Genomic DNA, 20,073 nt, shown 5'->3' with positions numbered 1-20,073 from the left:
TATGTTTGTTTGTTCCATATACAGGGTGTTTGTGAAAGGTCCATCAATAATGAAAGGGCGTATTTATTGGGCCATTTTGAGTCGAAAATGTTCTATGACATTTTTCCGTCCGGGCCACTGTTTTCAAGTTATGATTGGAGTAATTTACGGATGACCCCCTTGAATTTAATTAAGAAATTGAAAGACAGCGTTAATTTAATTAAGGGGTCATCCCTAAAATATTCTAATCATAACTCGAAAACCGTGGCTCGGACGGCAAAATGTCATAGAACATTTTCGACTCACAATGGCCCAATAAATACGTTTTTTCATTATTGATGGACTTTTCACAAACACCCTGTATAATGTCATAATTTCTTACCAAATTTAACCAAACTGCATGGCTAATGTCATTAACATATTGGTTAAGATTGAGGCTTGTTTGAGATGCTCTAGGCCTAGGTAGGGTTCGCAAACCCCTAACTTTTGCATTGTAGCTTTATGAGTAACCCCGAGTTTAGAATCAATTTATTGAATTTTAAAGTTGTAAAATAATTTGTTTTAAAACAACAACCCCATGCAGATATTTCATACGGGTGGACACAAAGAATGTTTAGTGTTTATAGTTAACACAGACTGTAAACACTTCGCGGTTTGGACTCTTTTGAAACCAAGGGCAGCTACTTCCGGCACTTCTTGGTAGACACGTTTTTACCTTTGTCTAAATATCACTCTCCGTCTCCACAGAGGATATACAGTAAAGCGGAAGAGATTTTTCAACCAATAATGATACGTCTTGTACAGAATGTAATCACCCAATGGGATAAACCGGAAATGAATAGTAAAAATTTGGCAGGAAATTCCCTTATGGGTTGGTAAATGCTAAAGTGTCTACTCCTGTACTGTATAATAAATGACTATGGTGCCGAATACCTTAGCTACGTTTTTATAGGACAAACATTCATTAAGTGTCTCTTAATGGTCATAAAAATAAAAATAATAATAATTCTAATTTAATTAAAGAGTCATCTGCAAAACTTGGATGGCAAAATGTCATAGAGAATTTTCGACTTAAAATAGTCTGTTGAAAATTTGTCGTTTACTTGTATAAAAAATCATAGTTAATGTTGATATAAAAGACGACACACGAAAAACCTGTTTTCGGGGCTTATCTACGATTGTTAGTCCAAGATGTTTTTTAACAGAAATAGATTACTTTTTTTAACCTATTTGCAAGAAAATCATACCAAAGGTCAAGGTTAAACAGAGTTGAAGTCGAAGCATGGTAACAAAGAAAATTAGAAATGGTTACGAGTCTTTAGCTCGCTACAAATAAGCCGATGTGATTTAGATAGCTCCAAAAGAGCCCAATTTGTAAGCTACAAATTAGCGTATGTAATTTAATTTGTTTGAACCAGATTTATAATTAAATCAGTTATACTCGTTTTTAAAATTCGTGGTCTTTATTTGATTCCAAATACAATCAGGGAATTTTTCAGTCGTTCCCAAAGCTAGCTCTCCCACTGTGCGCGACGGGCTTTTCGAGAAAAGGAATTAGTCGCCACATAATTTGGTGCCGAAACTGTAAGTTGCCAACAAAATTGGTGCTCAAAGAACGGAATTAAATTGAAGACTTTTGTTAAACTCGGGTGAAATGGCAGACTTGAACAAATTAAAGTCTATGAGAACTGCGATTAGACTAAGCGTGACTACAATTACTTGAACTATCGAGAATTTAGTGATCTTAATTGAAGAACATTTATCGCTGCTAAGTAGAAAGGAACAAACTATAAAGGATTTTGACGCGCAGATCCTAGCTCTGTGGCCAGCTGTGGCGGATGATGAAGACTCGTCGCTGATGAGAGAAATAACAAGTATCATGGAATACGACGAAAAGATGGACCTTGCTAAAACCAGAGCTAACAAGAAATTAGAATCACTTAAGCATCTAACAACTAGAACCAACGGAACTTCGTCTTCAGTTACGGGATCTACACAACCAAAGAAAGAAGAGTGCAGGCTTCCAACGCTACGGATAAGAAAAATGAACGGAGATTTTGCAGATTGGCCAAGTCGTCGGTTGAAGAAAAGGAAGGACTATCAAAGGTAGGAATGTTTTATTACTTAGATTCTTATTTGGAGGTAGACGCTAGAAGTACAATTGGAGGTTTAAGAGCATCTAATGAAAAATATGATGGGCGGTTAAACTGTTCAGTGATAAATACGGACAAGAACATTTATGGTTCACGAACTAATGCACAACATTCACACTATTAATGGTATTGAGAACTCTAACGATACTTTAGCTTTGAGAAAACTCATACGCGTCATATCATATGAAATACATACACATATATTTTCATTACATATATAACCGTTTCTCGTATATGATATATCCATATTTAATACACATATTTGTCCTCAGTTCCATCTACCATTGTGAAAAAGACTAAGATATTCATATATTGCTACGTTAAACGGAAGTGGCATCGCAATTTGTCTTAACCCATATTAAATAACCCTGAATGCTAGACCTTTTTAAGAAAGGAGGCTTTTTACCCAAAGCATGGACTTTGCAATATTAAAGAGGACTATACAAAGATGTAAATTTTTTAGACCACAGCACAGTGACTTTCATCGAATATATATCTCATTTACTTCCCACCCATTCACCTTTAAACAGCTCTTTGAAATTTTGAGTGACTTAGATATACCTAAAAAATACGGATCTCAGGTGTATAGCTTTAAAAAGTACTGACCTTGATGTACTAGAGTCCTAAACTCTTCTTTCTCGTGAAATAATTAGAGCATCGACTATTCGCCCAGTTTTCCTATCCACTATAATATTTATAAGATCCATGTCCAGAGCTTTTAGTTTTCATAATATCGGAATTTTTACTGAAAAAAAAATCGATACTAAATTCATTTTCAAGCGTACTCAATCAATACTACTTTCTTTTTTATGAAATAAAACATTGGGTATTCATACCTCTTTGCTTTCGCTGTGTTATCAAGTTAGCTTGCACACGACTATAGCGCTTTTAAAAGGGTGCTTTTTTTATAAGAAGGGAGAAAACTGATATCCGAAAAAAGATAGCATCCTCTTACAGTATATGCATTATTTTGTTTAAAAAAATCAGTATAAAAAAGTGCAAAGCGACGCGGTTGAAAACAGTTACGAAATAAATGAGAAAAATGCATTTTCTCCCATTTCTTAGCGGATTATAGAAGCTCTCTAGCTTAGCTTAGTTTTATCAATAGCAAACAAAAATAATAGAAAGTGTGGTAGTAATTGTTTTTCAGTTTACATCATTATTTCATCCTCATTTGTAGTAAGCATTTTTAGACGGCAGTTATCTGAAACAGAAGAATATTCGGCCTTAAATTAGAAACGACTTTGCACGATTTGCTATGAAAATAAACTCAATGCGAGAAAAACTGATCTATTAGCCTCCATATCTTATTTTAACATCAATGGAATTAAAACCCATTTCAGATGAAAGTAAAAGCTTTATTTACGAACGAGAAATCTGTGGTTAAAAGATATACCGATTTGTAGCAACTTGTGGTGGTGATGCTTTTTCGGAATAAGCATCGAGTGATGAAACTGTTTAACAAATGAACACGGAAAAGGCGGAGCTAACTCTTCAGATATCAATCTTATTGTACGGTATAAGCGAAAGCTGCCGGAAATACAGCCCAATTTAGACAGACACAAGACGGTATGGCCATTTTATTTAAAGCTTGATTTAAAATTGAGGCCATCCCATTTAAACTAAAAACTGTAATTGCTGAAAGACCATACTAAAAGCGCAGATTCTATAAGCCCGATAATTTACAGTTTTGCAGCTCCTACTATCATGGCGTCATTACATCAAAATAAGATTGCAATAGTAGATGATTCGTAATCTTTTGCAAAGGCTGCTTTCAGCGGAACTCACCAATGAGTCTACTAAGTCACCACTGTTAGCGCTGCACGCTGCTTTCATCATTGTGAAAAAGTGTCAAAAACGAAGTGTCAATTTCCAAAGAAATTGAAAGCTCTGAAACTTGCATTTTATTTCACACTCAATTTCAACAAATTAACTTTCCCGAATTCTTCGTCGTAAAGGTGGGTTGCTAGTGGAATAACCAGGACACACTTCGATCCTTGCCTCTTTTTTTGGCCTCGTATCTGTCTGCCGAGTAACAATTATTTGATTCTTAACTAAAGCAAAACAAATATATCTCATCCGTCCACGTAATAGGGTGAATACTGAGAAAGAAGACCCAGATTCGCAACTTGGCATTGCATATACAATTAATACTAAGAGATTTTGTTTAAGCCTTAACAGTGAAAGCAGTCGTGAAATCTTAAGTAGCTTTCAATTTTACATAATTCAGGCTCTGTTATCCTTTCAATAAGTAACATAATGACAAAAAGTATCACACTTCCTATTGCCGCACTAAATTTCTTGATGAAAATTTGTTTTATCTGAAAAAGGGATGGGAAAGTTACAGGTAAATCGTAAACCCCATTGCAGCTCCTTCGTGTTTATACCCGTTAAACTGGGCCCCATCGAGGGTCGCTTCAATCAAAGTCAAATCAGATCTTAAACGGAAACACATATTTATTGACGAATTTGATTGAGGGTGTTATACTTATAATTGTTATGTTACTTATGGTTTTTCAGAGTATCTTCACTGACTCGTACATGTATTTATCTCTGAAATATTGTCTTTGTCGTTGATACTTTTAACGTCATAATCACCGAAAGCCTCTATGGCTAGGCGACTCTTTCACCTACCTACTTCTCTGTCGCGTAACTTTGAGTGGGCCTTTAAGGTTGACTAGCTTTTATTACCTCTCCAAGTGACTATCTCACAGAGAGGTTCCGTTACGGTCTTGGGTGTGTGTGCGTCTGTTATTGTCACACTTCATGGGACCGCGTTCGCAGTTTGCTAGTCGGAGCAAACGTGTTCGCTATTTCCGGACCGTTATCACAGTTCGCAGAAATTTTGAAAATTGTACTTCAGCTATTCCACTTGGGTCCAATACACATTTTATCTGGCCACTATGCCTTCATCTGCCTAGCCTGTCGTCCATTCAACATAGTCACCAGCCTGTACCTATTACCTACTAACATCAAAATACATGGTCTTTGCCTATCCCACATTTACACCATCCGGTAACATTGACTTCTACTCCGTTATTCTTATTACTCGTCTATCTATCTGTTTGTGCGTTCGTTGTTACACTAATGATTTTCCACTTGACTCGGAGAGGTAATATTTTGGTTTTCACAACTTGTCTGTATTTTATGCTCCGTTTTACGAGCCCCTTATCGGAAAGAGTCTGTTAGTGCGAAGCCATTGGATCGTTGAATTTCGAGAGCTTTATCGTGTAAAACTCTTTAAATACCCAGTAATTATTTCGAAAAGCGATCAATCCTCGCGATTAGAAAACGGGTTCCGAGCGTGGAGACCCAATTTATTTCTAATTCTCTCACTTCATCCCTTCTCCCAGCGCTAGGTAATTACGCTCCTTCGAGCCCTTTAACGTGTGGGAGAAGGAAAATTATGAGATGACGTGGTAAAGGGAACCATTTGGCCTATTAAATGAAAGTTTCTTTAGTTGTAGAAGTGATTGCATTTTATTCTGGGATGTATAACACGCTAAGGATTTCTATAGCAAAAATTTTCATCAGTAAAATTTTCCCATGACATTCAGAAAAGAGGAAGAAAGTTCCATTTTGCTAGTTCCTTAGCTCTCGCACGACTAGCCATATTGGGAAGATATAGTTCTCAAGTCTACGAAGTTTTCAGTTCAATGCCAACAGATGTATTCCCACCTTCACCGCTTTGAGTGTTCTTTTATTATTCGCTAACTCAAAACGCGCTAAAAATTCTTAGACATGGCTGACAGAAATGGTTTCGTATACTCTGAGTCTTATACTTCTAGTACAGAAATCGTAAACTTCTGATACCGGGAGTGTATCGTTGTCATACTTCCAAGCTTTTCCATAAAATTATGATAAATCGTTATTTGCACTACACACTTGATTGTCCTTGATTTTACTCATTGTCCATATTATCCCATCATGCATAGTTTATACACTTTATTATAAAATTGGTAAGTAAAACTACTTGGACCGCTTTAGCGCGGTATGAGCTTTTATCCTCCAACTATAGAGTTGTGTTCACACTTACTTTGAAAAGGGTTAAGAACTGGTTTACCCTAACGGTTTTGGCACTCTTAATTTCCAGTACAGCTTCTTATTGTACTGTCTTTTTAAAGCTTCGGTTTGTGCTGTCTTCTGACGCTGGCGCTATTCAAACGTTCTTCTCACCCTTAGTCTAATCTCAGGTGAAAATACCATTAAGACTAGAAACTATTTAGCAATGATATCCACTTCTGGTTTACACATCCCACTTACCTACTATACCGTAGCTACAGTTGCTTTCGTTGCGAGTGGTCTGTCCAGTTCTAACCTCATTCCAACTGACGAAGCAACCTCCACCTCCAATTAACCTCCATCGCAAGTATAAAATGCGTTACATCTTTTTTAAGTTTAATAGGCTTATTTGAATATTTCAAGAAATAAGAAAAACCAAATTGGTAGAATTTTTATTAGTATTCCGCTGAAGATTTTTAATGTTCATCACAAATATTTAATCTATATAATTAGGGATTTTACGGATCTTTTTTCAACTTTTCTTGAAGTTTTTCAAAAGGACTTTCGTATATTTCATTACATATTTCGCTGTGCCAAGTGAAATTGATTTTAAATACATTATTTTCATTAGTCGTTTTATTGCTAAATTCTGTTTTTCGAAAATACTTTTTAATCCCTAGATATGACTTTCGGTTTAAGCGAAATATTACTTAACGCTGACGCAATCTTAAAAAGCTTATAAAGATCCATAGTTTTTCATGGGATTTTATGTGACTTCGTAAATTGCAACCGACTGTAGATTATCAATACATTTACACGTAAATGAATGCAGTTTTTTTAGTTAATTTGATCGATAAGAGTATTGAACACCAAATTATTTTCACATTCGTATATTTTTGGACGTGATGCGCATGCGCTTGTACCTCTTCACTATTACCTGATTCACGTAAGGATTATTGTTCACGTTTTTTATATTTTGTCGTCTTTTAAGTTCGATTTTGACGTGTTTGAAATGTTCAATTTTATCAGATAATTTTTGTTATATTGTGGAATATATACAATGAACCGGTTAGTAATAAATAGATAATAGCATACGTTTATGACTTATGGGTTATAAACGTATGATAATAGGAAGGATAGTTACTATGGTGTTTCAAATTCTTTTACAGTCCAATTAATTTAAATTTTGGCACTGATGGAACTGTAGACTTGTAATAATTATTCGAAGACAATGCAATTATTTTTTTGGAATGTTTCTCGCTACAAGGGTAAATCAAAGAGTAGCATTCTGGATGAAATGACGGACATCCGAGACATTACAACCTGTTGATGAGCTTGGGTCCTGATTTACTATGGTCGAATTTACTGGAAACTTAACAATTTTTGACGAAGGTCATGGATGTAAACGTGTGTGAGATATTTACCAATTACCATGGTAATTTATCCAGTACATTACCGATAAATTGTCCCGCTTTAGCATTGATTTTTTTCAATAAAGTTAAATTGCTCTTATTTTGTTTGAGAGTAGAGCTGATGCTGTATTTAACGAGTAATTATAATAGGTAGTTCCAAAAATTATTCCCCAAGCATTTAGCTTGTTTACGTTGGTATTACTGTTTTTGTCGACGTCACAAAGGTGCTTTCAGCCACATCTTCTCCTTGATTTATTCTTGATAGCATTAAACTGCCTACTGTTTTGATGTAAAAGTCAATGGTTTATTACAGGATAAAATATTATAATTTACTATACACGTATAAATTCTCAATGTCTGATTAACATATATTTTCACTCATTTTGAGCAAAACGTTTATTCATCACGTCGTTTAAGACGCCACATTGTCGTTACTTATTTAAATACCGGCCAGCCTTAAAACGAGGAATTTCCATATATTTTTTTATTTTGGTCCTTGAATTTAGCAGTTACCCGCACTTAATGCGGTTGAATTTTTCTTTTCTTTAAACTTAACCGTGCACGAATTAACAGTGTTTCGTTGTTGGCACGTACCTTCTGAATACAGTCAAAACAAGAAGCTAATAACATTTCCCTGTGAAGTGTCTTACTCATTGCGTATTTCAGGTCCAGTAGAGGAGGACTTGTCACTCTCAAATTTCGCGTACCATGACTATGGTGTCACTGTTAAAACTTTGAGACAATGGCTTATTGGTGCGATACTCGATAGATAATTCTATTTTTGCAATTGGTTGTAAGTTTTAACATTAAAAAGAGTTCCCACTTCATTGCCTCTGATGCTCAAAATCCAAATTTTGTCACAAGGTGACGTCAGCAGGAAAACTTTTCAAATTAAACAACGACGTCATGGGCAACCATAATCCAAATGCGAACCTTACACAACGTTCCAGCAGAGGACAAAACTCATAATTTTCATAGACCAATAGACTAGTTTGTCTCCTTAAACCTCTAGGACAGTTGCGCTAGCATTAGCAAACTCTTCGTTCTCTCCTCACTGTCTAGACCCTTGTGATTTTAACTTTAATTTTATCTGGTGCCGAAAACCGGGAACCTTGATTACTATACAAAGCCGGGTTAGGAACATTCCACGTCTTGATTGTTAGTTTCATCTCCTTGAAATATGAAATTTGGTTGTGGTATGTTTATTCTATGAAATTCATTTGAGAAATGTACTTCTGAGGGAAATGTTTATAACTCGAGCAGAAACCGAAATTAAAGAAGAAGAAGAAACGAAGTACTTTTAACTTTTTTTTCACAAATGTTCTGTCGACACACGACGCGAACATTTTGCTACACATTTTTGTCCTACATTGCAGCCTTCGACTGCTGATTCGTTACGGTAGCAATAACAGCGGAGGCTTAGCCGCGTTTTGTATTGGATTAAGATCTAGCTAGATGAACGATACGGACATTTTTGTGTTGGATCTTTAAGTTGGATCTTTGAAAGGAAGATTGGAATTAATAGCAGGCACTTGAAGACAGTTTCGATAGAAACCCATGACACAATTTGGCCCGACGTGACACGGGGTTTAAATATATCTTAGAGAACAGGGCAACATTATGCTCAAGAAGAAAGTGACCAACGATGTAGGATCCACTTTACATATCCTACTGGATTGGTTTTTACTCCCTGAAAATATATTTATGTATTTATAAAATAAAATAATTATTTTTATATTATTAATTAAAATTATTTTTTATATTATTAATTTTTTATATTGTTAATGATTTTTTAATATTATTAATAAATTTTTTTATATTATTAATTAAAATTTAGTAAATTATGAACTAATTTAAACAATAACTTCATTTAATTCAAAATAGGGAGCATAATTAAAATTTTCAAGGTCTTATATAGATTCATACCTTCTTGTTCACTACCAGCCGACGCTTGATAGGAGCGGCCAGTTACTTCGTTGCTATCAGACCAATCAGATTTCTTCGATTGCCACAGCGCTTTTTCTGTGAAAATAACAATGCAAAAATCATTGTTAAACTTTCTATCAATTTCTTATTAATAGACAAATATGATCCAAAATCAATTCTATAGTTTCCCGTAAAATCTATTCAGCCGTCTCATTGGTAAATGTTCTAACCAAACACAGAAATGAAAGCTGAAAAAAGCTAAGGTCTAAGCGAAACTGAGTTGGGAATTCATAGATATTTCATAGTGCAAACGTTGTAAATGTATTTGAGTTTTCATACACCAGTTTTTGTTTGAGGAAGGGGCAGTAAATAATTTTTTCTGGTTTCTTCCGCACTCTCTGATATTTATATTTGCCTTTAATAAAACTGGCAGTGAAGAAAATGGTCTAGTCGACTTTGAAGCACTAAACCAGTTCTTAACATAAGCAAATATCAATTTATTTAACGCTTGTATTATTATAATTCCAGACGTTTCTGGTCGTCTTTTTTATAAGAATCTTCTGGGATTTTCTTAGCATTCCGGTGTCCTTTCATCACATACCCCTCTTTGCCATCCCTTCGTTTCTGATGGGACGAAAACACTTCGATCGACATACTCTCGACTCGAAGACATTCCAAAAAATAAAGCTTCCTAAATATCGATTTAACATGAGCTTAAATACTAAGCTCCGTTGCTTTAAAAAATTTCAAAATAAGGTCGCTTGCTTATAAATTGGCATTCCAATCTGGCAAATATTTTCAAGTGACGAAGATTTGTTTTGTTTTTAAAACTAACTTCTGGTCAAAATATAAATAAGTATTTATTTGCTTGTGTTTAATCTTATCACTAAAATAACGCTTGTCTAAATTGTAAATAACAGCATAAACACCGCGGTATTCAGGTATTCAGTTACGCAGTATGTATTGCGCTTTTTCTCATCGAAACTCAGAGAGGTATTACTCTGGACATGTCTGTCTGTCTGTCTGTCTGCCACCGTATTTGGAGCAAAAGTATTAGCAATATCCGTAGTAAAATGACCACTTACCGGTTCTATAATCTTGGGACTCGTCTTTTAAAGAGTTAGTGGCAGGGTGTGCTTCAATGGCTTTCCGCTGATGGGCGCTCACGTTGTTCATGTTGCGAGCATGAAAACGTTCAGAAACTGAAATTGTATAAAATAAGTAATATCATAAGTTACTGTAGTTACGTAATAAAATTAAATGGGGCATTTTCCACTGCCGTATTGTAAAATTCTGTAAGGCGGTTAATTCTTTCCCATGTTATAGAAAAGGTTTTGCAAGAGACCCTTTTAAAAAGAAGGGCAAACAATCGTCTGTTTCATATAAGGTTAAGACTCAATGACGTTCGACACAGCTTCAAAGCTACTTACCAGAAGTTCCACCTTAAGATGCTCAAACACCAGACTCCATTTTACCCCAGAATTTTGAAACAGGTCAATTTACCTTTATTTCGTCTAAATCCGGCGTTCAAAGCCGTCGTGATTCTGGGCGTCGTTGTAGGCGGCGGTGTCTCTAAAACGATATACAAAACATTTTAAAATATTTAAATTATTCGAAGCCCATTGAGACTTAGTCAATAGGTCTCGATTTCCTTGGAATTTGCAAATTTTCTCGACTCAGTTATAAGCCTGTTATTATGAAGAGCCTTCTTTAGGAGATTTAAATAAAACAGCTGAGGATCTGACTCTAAAGGCAATGCGTCTCAAGCATCCTTCGGGCAGGGCCGACCTATGGAAGACCTCAACTTTGTTTCCCCGAACCCTATTGCGTGAGCAACTAAGCTATCTTTCGGGTTTGCCTCTTAACCGGTATACTTAGGGCTTTTCATGAAGTGACGTCGGTTAAACGTCATAGACTCTCGTAAAGCGACGCCTGGTGAGGCGCTCTCGAAGGGTTTGTACAGAATAAATTGGAAGATGGACCGAAGTATAGTCAATTTTGGCTGCGTTCTCGAACCAGCTCTCAGTAAGTCTCTAGCATAGGTTGTGTAACTTATGGAACATATCTTATACACTTATGGTTCCAATATAAATACTTGGACCTTACTAATCGTACAGGGGCTGAATACAAGAACAGTGAGCAAGGGAAAATAAGGGTTCTAGTCACTCGAAATTTCAATGCACTGTTTACAGCTAGAGGGCGAAGTAAATTCTATGAAGTTTTCTAATCTCATTGTGCTCGGATCGTAAGAATACTTCTTTCCTGGTGATGATATTAAAATTACAAAGGTAACGTACCGTAGAGTCTTATGTATCCTTCTTTTTCACCTAATGAATTTTTGGCTACGCACTTGTAAGATCCAAAATCTGCTTCAGTAAGACCCTCTATCTTTAGTCGCATATTGGTACGGTAAGAGTCGGTATCCTCTAAAATACGGTACTTGCGGCCGTCTAGCAATAAAAGCCCATCACTTCTTATCCAAGAAGTCAAAGGTTGAGGTGAGGCTTCGACTATGCACTCCAGACTGACCGAACTGGCAGCCGGGGCCCCGATCAGCTGATTAGGAACCCGAATTTTTGGGCGAACTATGAAAATAAAGAAAAACAGAAAAAATGGATTTTAATAATTCGACCTCCCCTCATCTTATTCCGATTATCCATAAAATGGATCCAGAGCGAAAAAACTGGGGACTTGGGTAAATCGTTTCATAATTCTCTACGAAATTCAAATATAAATAAAAGACAGCAGGGAGACGGTAAAGAGAGAGTCGGTGCAGAAGTAATTCACGTTGCTCCAATCCCCACTTAATACCACAGAAAAACTCTAGACTACTTTAGAAATCCTTGGCGAGTACGCAGGCAAACCAAATTACAGTTACTAGGTTTGCAGTTCAAAAACTATTAAAACCAAAATATTTTTAACCCAGAATGGAGTCGTATAAAAGTATCGATTGGATTTAACTCGAACTATTTTCGTCGACAAACTGTAACGTCATATAGAAAAGAACTATTTGGACGACCAATAAACTTCGCATCATTCTGGGCACACTATGGCTTTCATTCACCCCAACGACTCACTTATGTTATTTATATTTATCTTTGGTAAAGGTATTTAAAGTTGAAGAGTTGACAAAGTTTTGGATCGGTTAGATTATATTACGTTAGATTTCTTTGATGATGTACCATTCACGGACGAAAGGTTATTGTGTATGTGAAGTGAAACGGCTTTTATGACTATAAATTAAATACTTACAATTAACTTGAAGTATGATACGTTTGCTGACGGATGGTGGTATCTTGTTGGATGCAATGCACAGGTAAGCTCCCATGTCATCCCTCGTCACTTGAGATATGTTCAAGTAATCTGAGTCCACTTTTGGCGCTGCTGGGAAATAACTTTTTATATATTCCTCACTATAGGAATACGATCTCAAAACCAGCTGAATACAAAGCTTCCCTTTCCCAATAATAAATTGAAAATATCTATTGAAGACTGATTAACCTCGTATATAGCAAATCGGAAAAAAGAGAAATAAGTTAGGCCAAGTCAAGTGCAAGCAACGTTCTCAGATACACGTTTCAAAAGCCAAACGCCACTCCACAAAAAGCATAAAAGCATAAGTAGCGTAACAACAATAAGTTAATGGTGATTTCTACCAAGCCGGTTGGTATTTGTCGAAGCGGTTGTAAAAGTAACCCCTGGTGAGACACAGAAAATGGGTTTAAAGACCGAGGGTTACTACGCTTTTGGAGTTGGGCGGGATTTGCCCAACCCGTATTAATGTCAAACTCCTATCTATAACCTGAGACCGAACCTTCCTTAAGAAAATTTAGGATTACGGTATAGGGAAATGTCATATTTATTGTTGTTAAGTTACCTATGATAAAAGCCATCAAAGCCACAAAAAGTACATGGAGCGGTGAAGAGAGTAGACGCCGTGTTTGGCACAAAAAGTACGTGTTCGTATAGCGTCCGTCTTTCGGGTGAGAGGATTTGCGTGTATCCTTATGGCAACACCCTTACGGAATATACTCTACGTACCTGTTCGCTTTTTACCTCCGTACGAACCGAGACTGATGTTCTTGCCGTCCTCTCGTCGCCACGATATCGTCGGATTGGGATAACCCGAGGCTGAGCATTTCAAACTAACTTTGCTCCTCTCTTCCGCCGTCGTGTCAGAACTCGTCTCAGACTCCATGATCGTCGGTGGAACTGCAAGTTTTCAACAAAAATAAGAAAACGTTTCAAGGAGAAAATTCCGCATTGAGAACTTCCGCGTCTTCAAACGAGTAACCTATCCATACTCCTCGGATTTCAGAAAATATGTCCTTAAAACTACACGAATACATATACTTAGATACATGTTTTATTTTATAACTGCATTCCAACTGGGTCAGAAACAGCACGGAAACTCGGCATTTCGAGTTGAACGTAAAACATACTTCGTTGAATTCTAATTCCGTTGAACTGAAACTTTGTTATTTTTCGGCGAAACACTGCGACCTCGCATATCCTTGCTTAATTGATGACGTGTTTTACCGGAAAACACTCACGGCGACCACTTATTAATCACAGTTGCGTGATGGTCAACTGGGTTTCCAACGCCTTGAAATTCGATCAAGTAGAAATGGTTTACCGAAGTGAAAACAAACCTAGTCGTCGGGGTTTGCATTTCTTCAAGATTTTTGGCATAGTGGGAATTAGGAATCAATCTTAATGCTTCGTTTTTAAGGCTGAGAGGGTCGACCATTTTTGCTTTCAGAATATTGAGTTTTTGTAGCTCTATTTCAGGAAACTCGTACACTATGAATCCCATTTTCAAAAACCAGGAAAAATCAAAATACTTTGGGACTTTACAACATCCGTTACAATTCATGACTGCGCTAAAACCGTCAGCGTTTCTCAATTTTAAAGAATTACATCCCCTTCACGATTGAGATATAAAACTGCCTTAAATGTACGATATCGTTCTAAAAGCCAATTTCAGGAATACTTCATGGTCCCGGATTGAACGACACACGGCTTCTATAACTTTTCTATTATGAGAAAAACTCTCGAGTTAGAACTATTAAATTTTTTGAAGTCGACGGGATTGGATGTATATATATTTCTTCCATCTTCTTCGCTGAAAGAGGTATACGGTACCCTTTTGTACAAGCAAGGATTTAAGATCTCGTTCCGAAGTAAAAGGGAGCTCGCTATACTATACCTAAAAGGAAATTCTAGCTCTAAGGATTTATCAAGAGACTTGTCAAGAACATTTGTTAAAAGGAATCATTTTCTACGATGCTCCGAGCCAGATTAAATACGTTTCTCAGCCAAGTCATGGTTCCCCGAAGTGGATGTTTGAAAACGGTTTTTTTTAATCTGTCAAGATGAAAGTGGAAACCTAAGTTCCATACAGTCACTCCGCGCACATTGCGAAACTAAATAAGTTAAAAAGAAATTTTGGACAACTTTTGAACTAAATATATAACCCAACTATATGGTACGCTTTCAAGTATGTATGCGATGTGATTAGAATAATCCATGGGAACTACGTCGAAGGTTTCTAATCAACTAGGTGTAAGACCACATATCGTAAGAAGTTAAACTTATGGTTTCAAATGCTATAGCGAAGCATGTGCCCATGGATGCCGGCATTACATATTTCCGATGCACATCGCTACCTAAAAATTCAGCCTCTCTTCTAGTAAAAGAAGTAGCAGTTAAGGACATACCATAAACCTTGAACTAAGGTACTCGAGTAAAAGTTACGATTTGCTTGCGTTTGTCAGTTTTTATTTTACTTACGAAAGGTAAATGCCGTGCCTAGATTCTAAGAAAATCGTAACTTAAATCTTTTTTTTATCGATTTCATTTTAAGCTAGTTGATAAAAGTTAGGTTCGGTTGGATTTTTAGATCTAATCTGTGTCTGCTCTTTTCATTTTGTACTAGTTACAAGAACACTTCGCTGTACTCCATGCCTGTCAATACGTTAGGCTGTTTGAGATAGGCTAGTTCTGGCTCAAAATTAGGTTTAATTTATCGCACCTGAACTAAGAACTTAAATTAAAATCGAAAAAAGATTAAAATGAAATTTATCGGGATCATTTACTTATCCAGTTTTCCACTTGAGTAAGACTTCCTCAACTATATTTCAATGAGCCCTGGGAATGCCATGAATGGAACCCTCCACTGATATTGATTACCTAACATAATAAATCCATTCCAGTACACGCGTTGAAAAGGTTTCAAGTTTCCTTGGAATAAGTGAGTTGGGCGGGGTTAATAATTGTAACGAGCAAAATAAATCTTTGCAGCATTTGTTGGCTATACGCGAATTCAATTCGATATCAATTAGATACAATTAAATGATTGGCCCAGTTTTGTTGGTCTAAATGAATAAGTTTTGCCTTGATTAGAAGGCTGCTTCAAAAAGTTTCATATTCAAATTCCCTGATTTTTATCTTCCGTAGCGTTTTTGGAAACTATAACCTAAAATGAATTATTGTCATACTTTCAAGAACTCGGCGACACTTAAAAGTGGTTCTGAGTACCATTTAAAAAATAACGATGATGTAGGAAGTACATCTACTATTACTACCACTACTACATACCATTAAAATTAATAGCACATCGTATACGACACGATGCGGCTTAATTTAAAATAGCCGAAGGCAAAAGGTACAAAATACTTTTCAAACTAGCCCAATATCATCAATTTATCATAGCAAAAAAGTTTTACTTACTCATGACATCAAGGTATCCCAGTTGGGATATCATTGGCTCGGTGTTGATTTGGCACATGTACTGCCCCTTGTCGTCGACGTTGACGTCTCTGATGTGCAGATACCATTGCTTCTGCATGTTGTGACTGATTCTGATTCGGGGATCACGAGAAATAACGTGCTCGTGAATAGTCAGAAGCGTCTGAGTGTCGTGTTTGATCCACGCTACCTGAAATATCATTATATTACGTATTGTGAATTTTTTATACGGCTAGTACATTCCTTAAGAAGAAATAAATATTTAATGAAATTAAATTCTTAAACCATTATTTCGACCGGGTTCAGAGTTTAGACTATAACTTTGGAATAGACTTGGTATTAAATGAAAATCTTTAAACTAACTATTTTGTGCCAGACTCGAAACTTCCATATCCCATATTTAGACCAAAACCCACATCTATAACATGCAAACAATCATTTCTAATGAAATTTGCCATTATGGCAACGGTAATTGTCAAAATTATTGTTATTGTGTTACTATGGAGAAACATGATTTTACATCTAAAGAAAAACGTTTTCAAAGGCATTTCTAAATAATCTGGATTCTGTCCTTAGGGAAGTTTTGTCGAAATGGATTTCTGTTCATTGGGACGTTTCGCCTTAATGGGATTCTGTTCATTGGGAAAATTCGTCTTAACGGGATTTCTGTCCGTTGAGAAAGTTTGTCCTAATGGCATTTCTGTCAATAGGGAATTCTAGCGAATGGGATTCAATGCAATGGGTTTCTGTTCAACGGGAGTATGCTGTTAAAAATATTCAAGTTTTACCAAGGACGACTGTACAATTGTTTTTTTTTTTTTTGTTCTTGTATGGAAAATCACTTTTGCCCCCGACAATCTCTTTGTTTAAAAGCTCAGCTAAATTGTATAATCAAACGAGATAGTTTATATAATCAATATACAGTTGTGATAGTTGCACAGCAAACGGGTGAAGTCCAGAAAGAGTCTAGACGCTCTTGACGTATTTAATCTCTTCTTACTGGTTACAAAGTTAAATCTAAGACGTTTTGGAAAAGTTTGTTTGAGTTAGCAATTTAAATGTTTGACTGATTTTCTTTTTCTTTATAATTTTTTACAATAAATGGTATGGAAATAAGTGCAGGACAAAAAAAATAATGGAAAACGACGTCTATAAGTTTCAATGGAATTTTGAGTGAAGTGAATTTTCCTAGATTTAGTGTACTTTTTATATTAATTTATATAAATGCGAAACTTTGGAGGTTTTAAGGTTACCTTCCCCCTTCTATCTTTGACTCTCCTTTCTATTTGTGCTCACTGTTTTAACACACTTTTTGTGGCTTTATTGTTTACGTGGGAAGGCATCGTGAGTAATTGGTCATATTTCTTACGTCAGAGAGATAGAGTAAGCGGAGCGTACGAAATGTAGGACGTACATAATTTTAATCCCTAGCGCCATATTAATTAAGTAATTTGCATTCGTTATGGCTGAATGCTTCCACCGGCTTTAAATATAAAACCTTAAGATCGTAGTAACCGCATAATCCTCTTATCCCTAATAAAAATGGTGAATGAGGTAAAGTAAATTGAGATTTATTTAATCGAGATCATTTTTGAACATTCCATGAGAGGCGATAGAAATCAAATGCAAATAAATATAACAAAAAGTAAGGAAGTAAGGAGATTGTAGCAAAAGTGTTATTCACTTTTCCCTTCTTTTGCTATTTGTCTTTGACTCAACATGGTAGAAGATATACACATTGAGCACCTTATGGCACTACAGAATAATTAGCCTCATTACTCGTGAAATTATAACAATAAATATTTATTTGTAGTTTAAACGCAGAGTCTCAGTCGATGTCACATTCCTGACATTTATCATATACCGCTTATTTTTCCACCGGCAGTATAACAACATTCGATTCAAATTAAGTGATTGTCTGAATCTCTAAATTATCATGCGTCATTATACTTAATTTCAATCTCGGGAAAATCAATCGGAATATTATTTTTTTAAAAGAAAAAAATTATGAGAGCGATATATTAATTGACAATTTCTATGCAAATTACTCATAAGAAAATTAGGAAGCCCAGAGTAAAGGGGAATCGATTTTCGCAGTGTGCTAACCACCTTTTTTTCGAGCACTGTTTCCCCGGTTCCTTTGGAAACTAACGGTTTGTTATTAACAATTGATTTTTCCCGGGTGCCATCGGCTACCTTATATTGTTATTATCATAATGATGCCCATTCTAAATAAATGAAACTTAATTATATTTTTCTTTCATACCTTGTAAGCTGCGATATTTTTTACTGTACATTGTAATGTCGCCTCCCTTCCAACAGACGTTGTGACGTTTGTAATAGGTTCCACGAAATCGGGAAGATCCGTAGTCTCTGTGAGTTCTTGGCCAATTACTGGAAATACAAATAAACAGAAAGTAAATTAAAACCTTTTACCTAAATCTTTGTACATTTGTCCGTAAACCTTGTTATTCCGATTGTATTCGACAATTACTTGGAATTACTTAATCAATTATTAAAACGAAAGGAATTTATATTTTTCAAATTTACGCGCAGCTGCCGGTGCATTGGCCAAAACCTGACAAAGTTCAAACCTTGATACCTCTATAAATACAATTTTTTTTTACAAAAATGCAAGCAAAAATCCTGATTCAATTCCTAAAAAAATTTAGATACATGTTTAATTAAAACAGTCTTCTAGAAATTGCTCAGAAATCAATGGGCAATCAGGACTATTTACTCTTGCATAAATACTACTTTAGAAATGAAAATAGGAGGTGTTTAAAGTCAGAAAAAAATTTAACCCTAATCACTATCATTTCTAAGTTTGAAAAGTATTTTAAAACGGTAGCGAAATGTTTCAAATTCAAGTATTTTGACGGATATACCGTATTACTCGCATCGTGTAACTTTTTATTCGTCTCAATTGACTCGTCTCATTTTTTAAAGCGTTACCGTATGATTGCCGTCAGCCGCAACAATAAATGGCAAGAGAGTTTAAAATAGGAAAAAAATGAAAGGCCGTTACCTTCCAATCACCTTCTCTTCCCCAACGGCCAATTTAATTTCTCACAAGGTCTCCTTCGCGCCAGTTCATTCATCCCTTCTCCTTTATTATTCTCTTTCTTGCATCCTTCAACGTTAGACCATTTTATCTCAAAGTGTCAGCCCAATTCCTATTCTCCTTTCCCAATGCACCCTTTTCGTATATAAAGTCAAATCATCTTCAACAAAATCGAAATGGTCTATACAGGGTGACTCCAAAAGCAATTTAGTGCCTTAAATGTAATTTCCACCCTTGGGAAGCGAATCGCTTCCAAGAGCGTTATAATAAGGCTTTCCCATTCAACTATTATCCATCCGTGCGATCGAATTTGACTGCAGACCAAATTTAGTAGTAAGTAGTTATATCTCGCGCCATAAATCGGAAACTAGATAATTCCCTTGAAGGAGAGAAAAAGGGCGAAGGATTTTGAGCGACGAGGCTCTGTAAGATGTATTGTATCCTCAAAAACTGACTAAATGGTGGGCATACAAGGAAAAGCTCTAAAAGAGGAACTTCGGGCCATCGCTACATAAATTACAAAAAGTCTCGACTTGGACCAAGGCCTTTCGTTCACGATGTGAATCTGTGTTTTCTGGTCCTCTTACGAGGGCGTGGGTTCGAATCCCACTTCTGACACGATATGTTCATATATATATGTATATATACATCATACGTTGTGGCTAGTAAAAAAATCCACCAGTGGAATTTCTTTGGTCTAGAAACTGCCACAAGAGGAGCGGTTTAGGTTAATATTACATTTAATTTAACAACAGCATGACACACAATTAAATACACTCATGGTGTG

The 20,073-nt window shown here is 36.0% G+C and overlaps 1 protein-coding gene across 3 annotated transcripts in view; it reads right to left on the bottom strand.

Moving 5' to 3' along the window:
- Positions 1-6,585: 6,585 nt before the first annotated feature.
- The window catches only part of LOC149651190 (lachesin-like), a 39,371-nt gene continuing 25,883 nt past the window's right edge, over positions 6,586-20,073 (bottom strand). The window contains exons 2-10 of one of the 3 annotated variants that reach the window (XM_089847992.1): positions 18,489-18,616; positions 16,205-16,412; positions 13,514-13,684; positions 12,725-12,853; positions 11,770-12,057; positions 10,976-11,044; positions 10,558-10,674; positions 9,473-9,568; positions 6,586-9,236 (exon numbers count right to left, since the gene is read on the bottom strand). In XM_089847992.1, the coding sequence (XP_089704118.1) occupies positions 9,136-9,236; positions 9,473-9,568; positions 10,558-10,674; positions 10,976-11,044; positions 11,770-12,057; positions 12,725-12,853; positions 13,514-13,684; positions 16,205-16,412; positions 18,489-18,616 (1,307 nt within the window). In that variant the 3' untranslated portion in view covers positions 6,586-9,135. Of the gene's footprint in view, positions 9,237-9,472; positions 9,569-10,557; positions 10,675-10,975; positions 11,045-11,769; positions 12,058-12,724; positions 12,857-13,513; positions 13,685-16,204; positions 16,413-18,488; positions 18,617-20,073 lie in introns of all 3 variants that reach the window. The other 2 variants (XM_089847993.1, XM_089847994.1) reach the window with 2 other exon arrangements.

This window comes from Phalangium opilio, unplaced genomic scaffold, assembly GCF_054372755.1.
Source record: "Phalangium opilio isolate 3A_F unplaced genomic scaffold, DU_Popi_V2 ptg000082l_1, whole genome shotgun sequence".
Taxonomy (NCBI): domain Eukaryota; kingdom Metazoa; phylum Arthropoda; class Arachnida; order Opiliones; family Phalangiidae; genus Phalangium; species Phalangium opilio.
The sequence above is the reverse complement of the archived record's forward strand: the minus strand, read 5'-3'. Positions and strand labels throughout refer to the sequence as shown.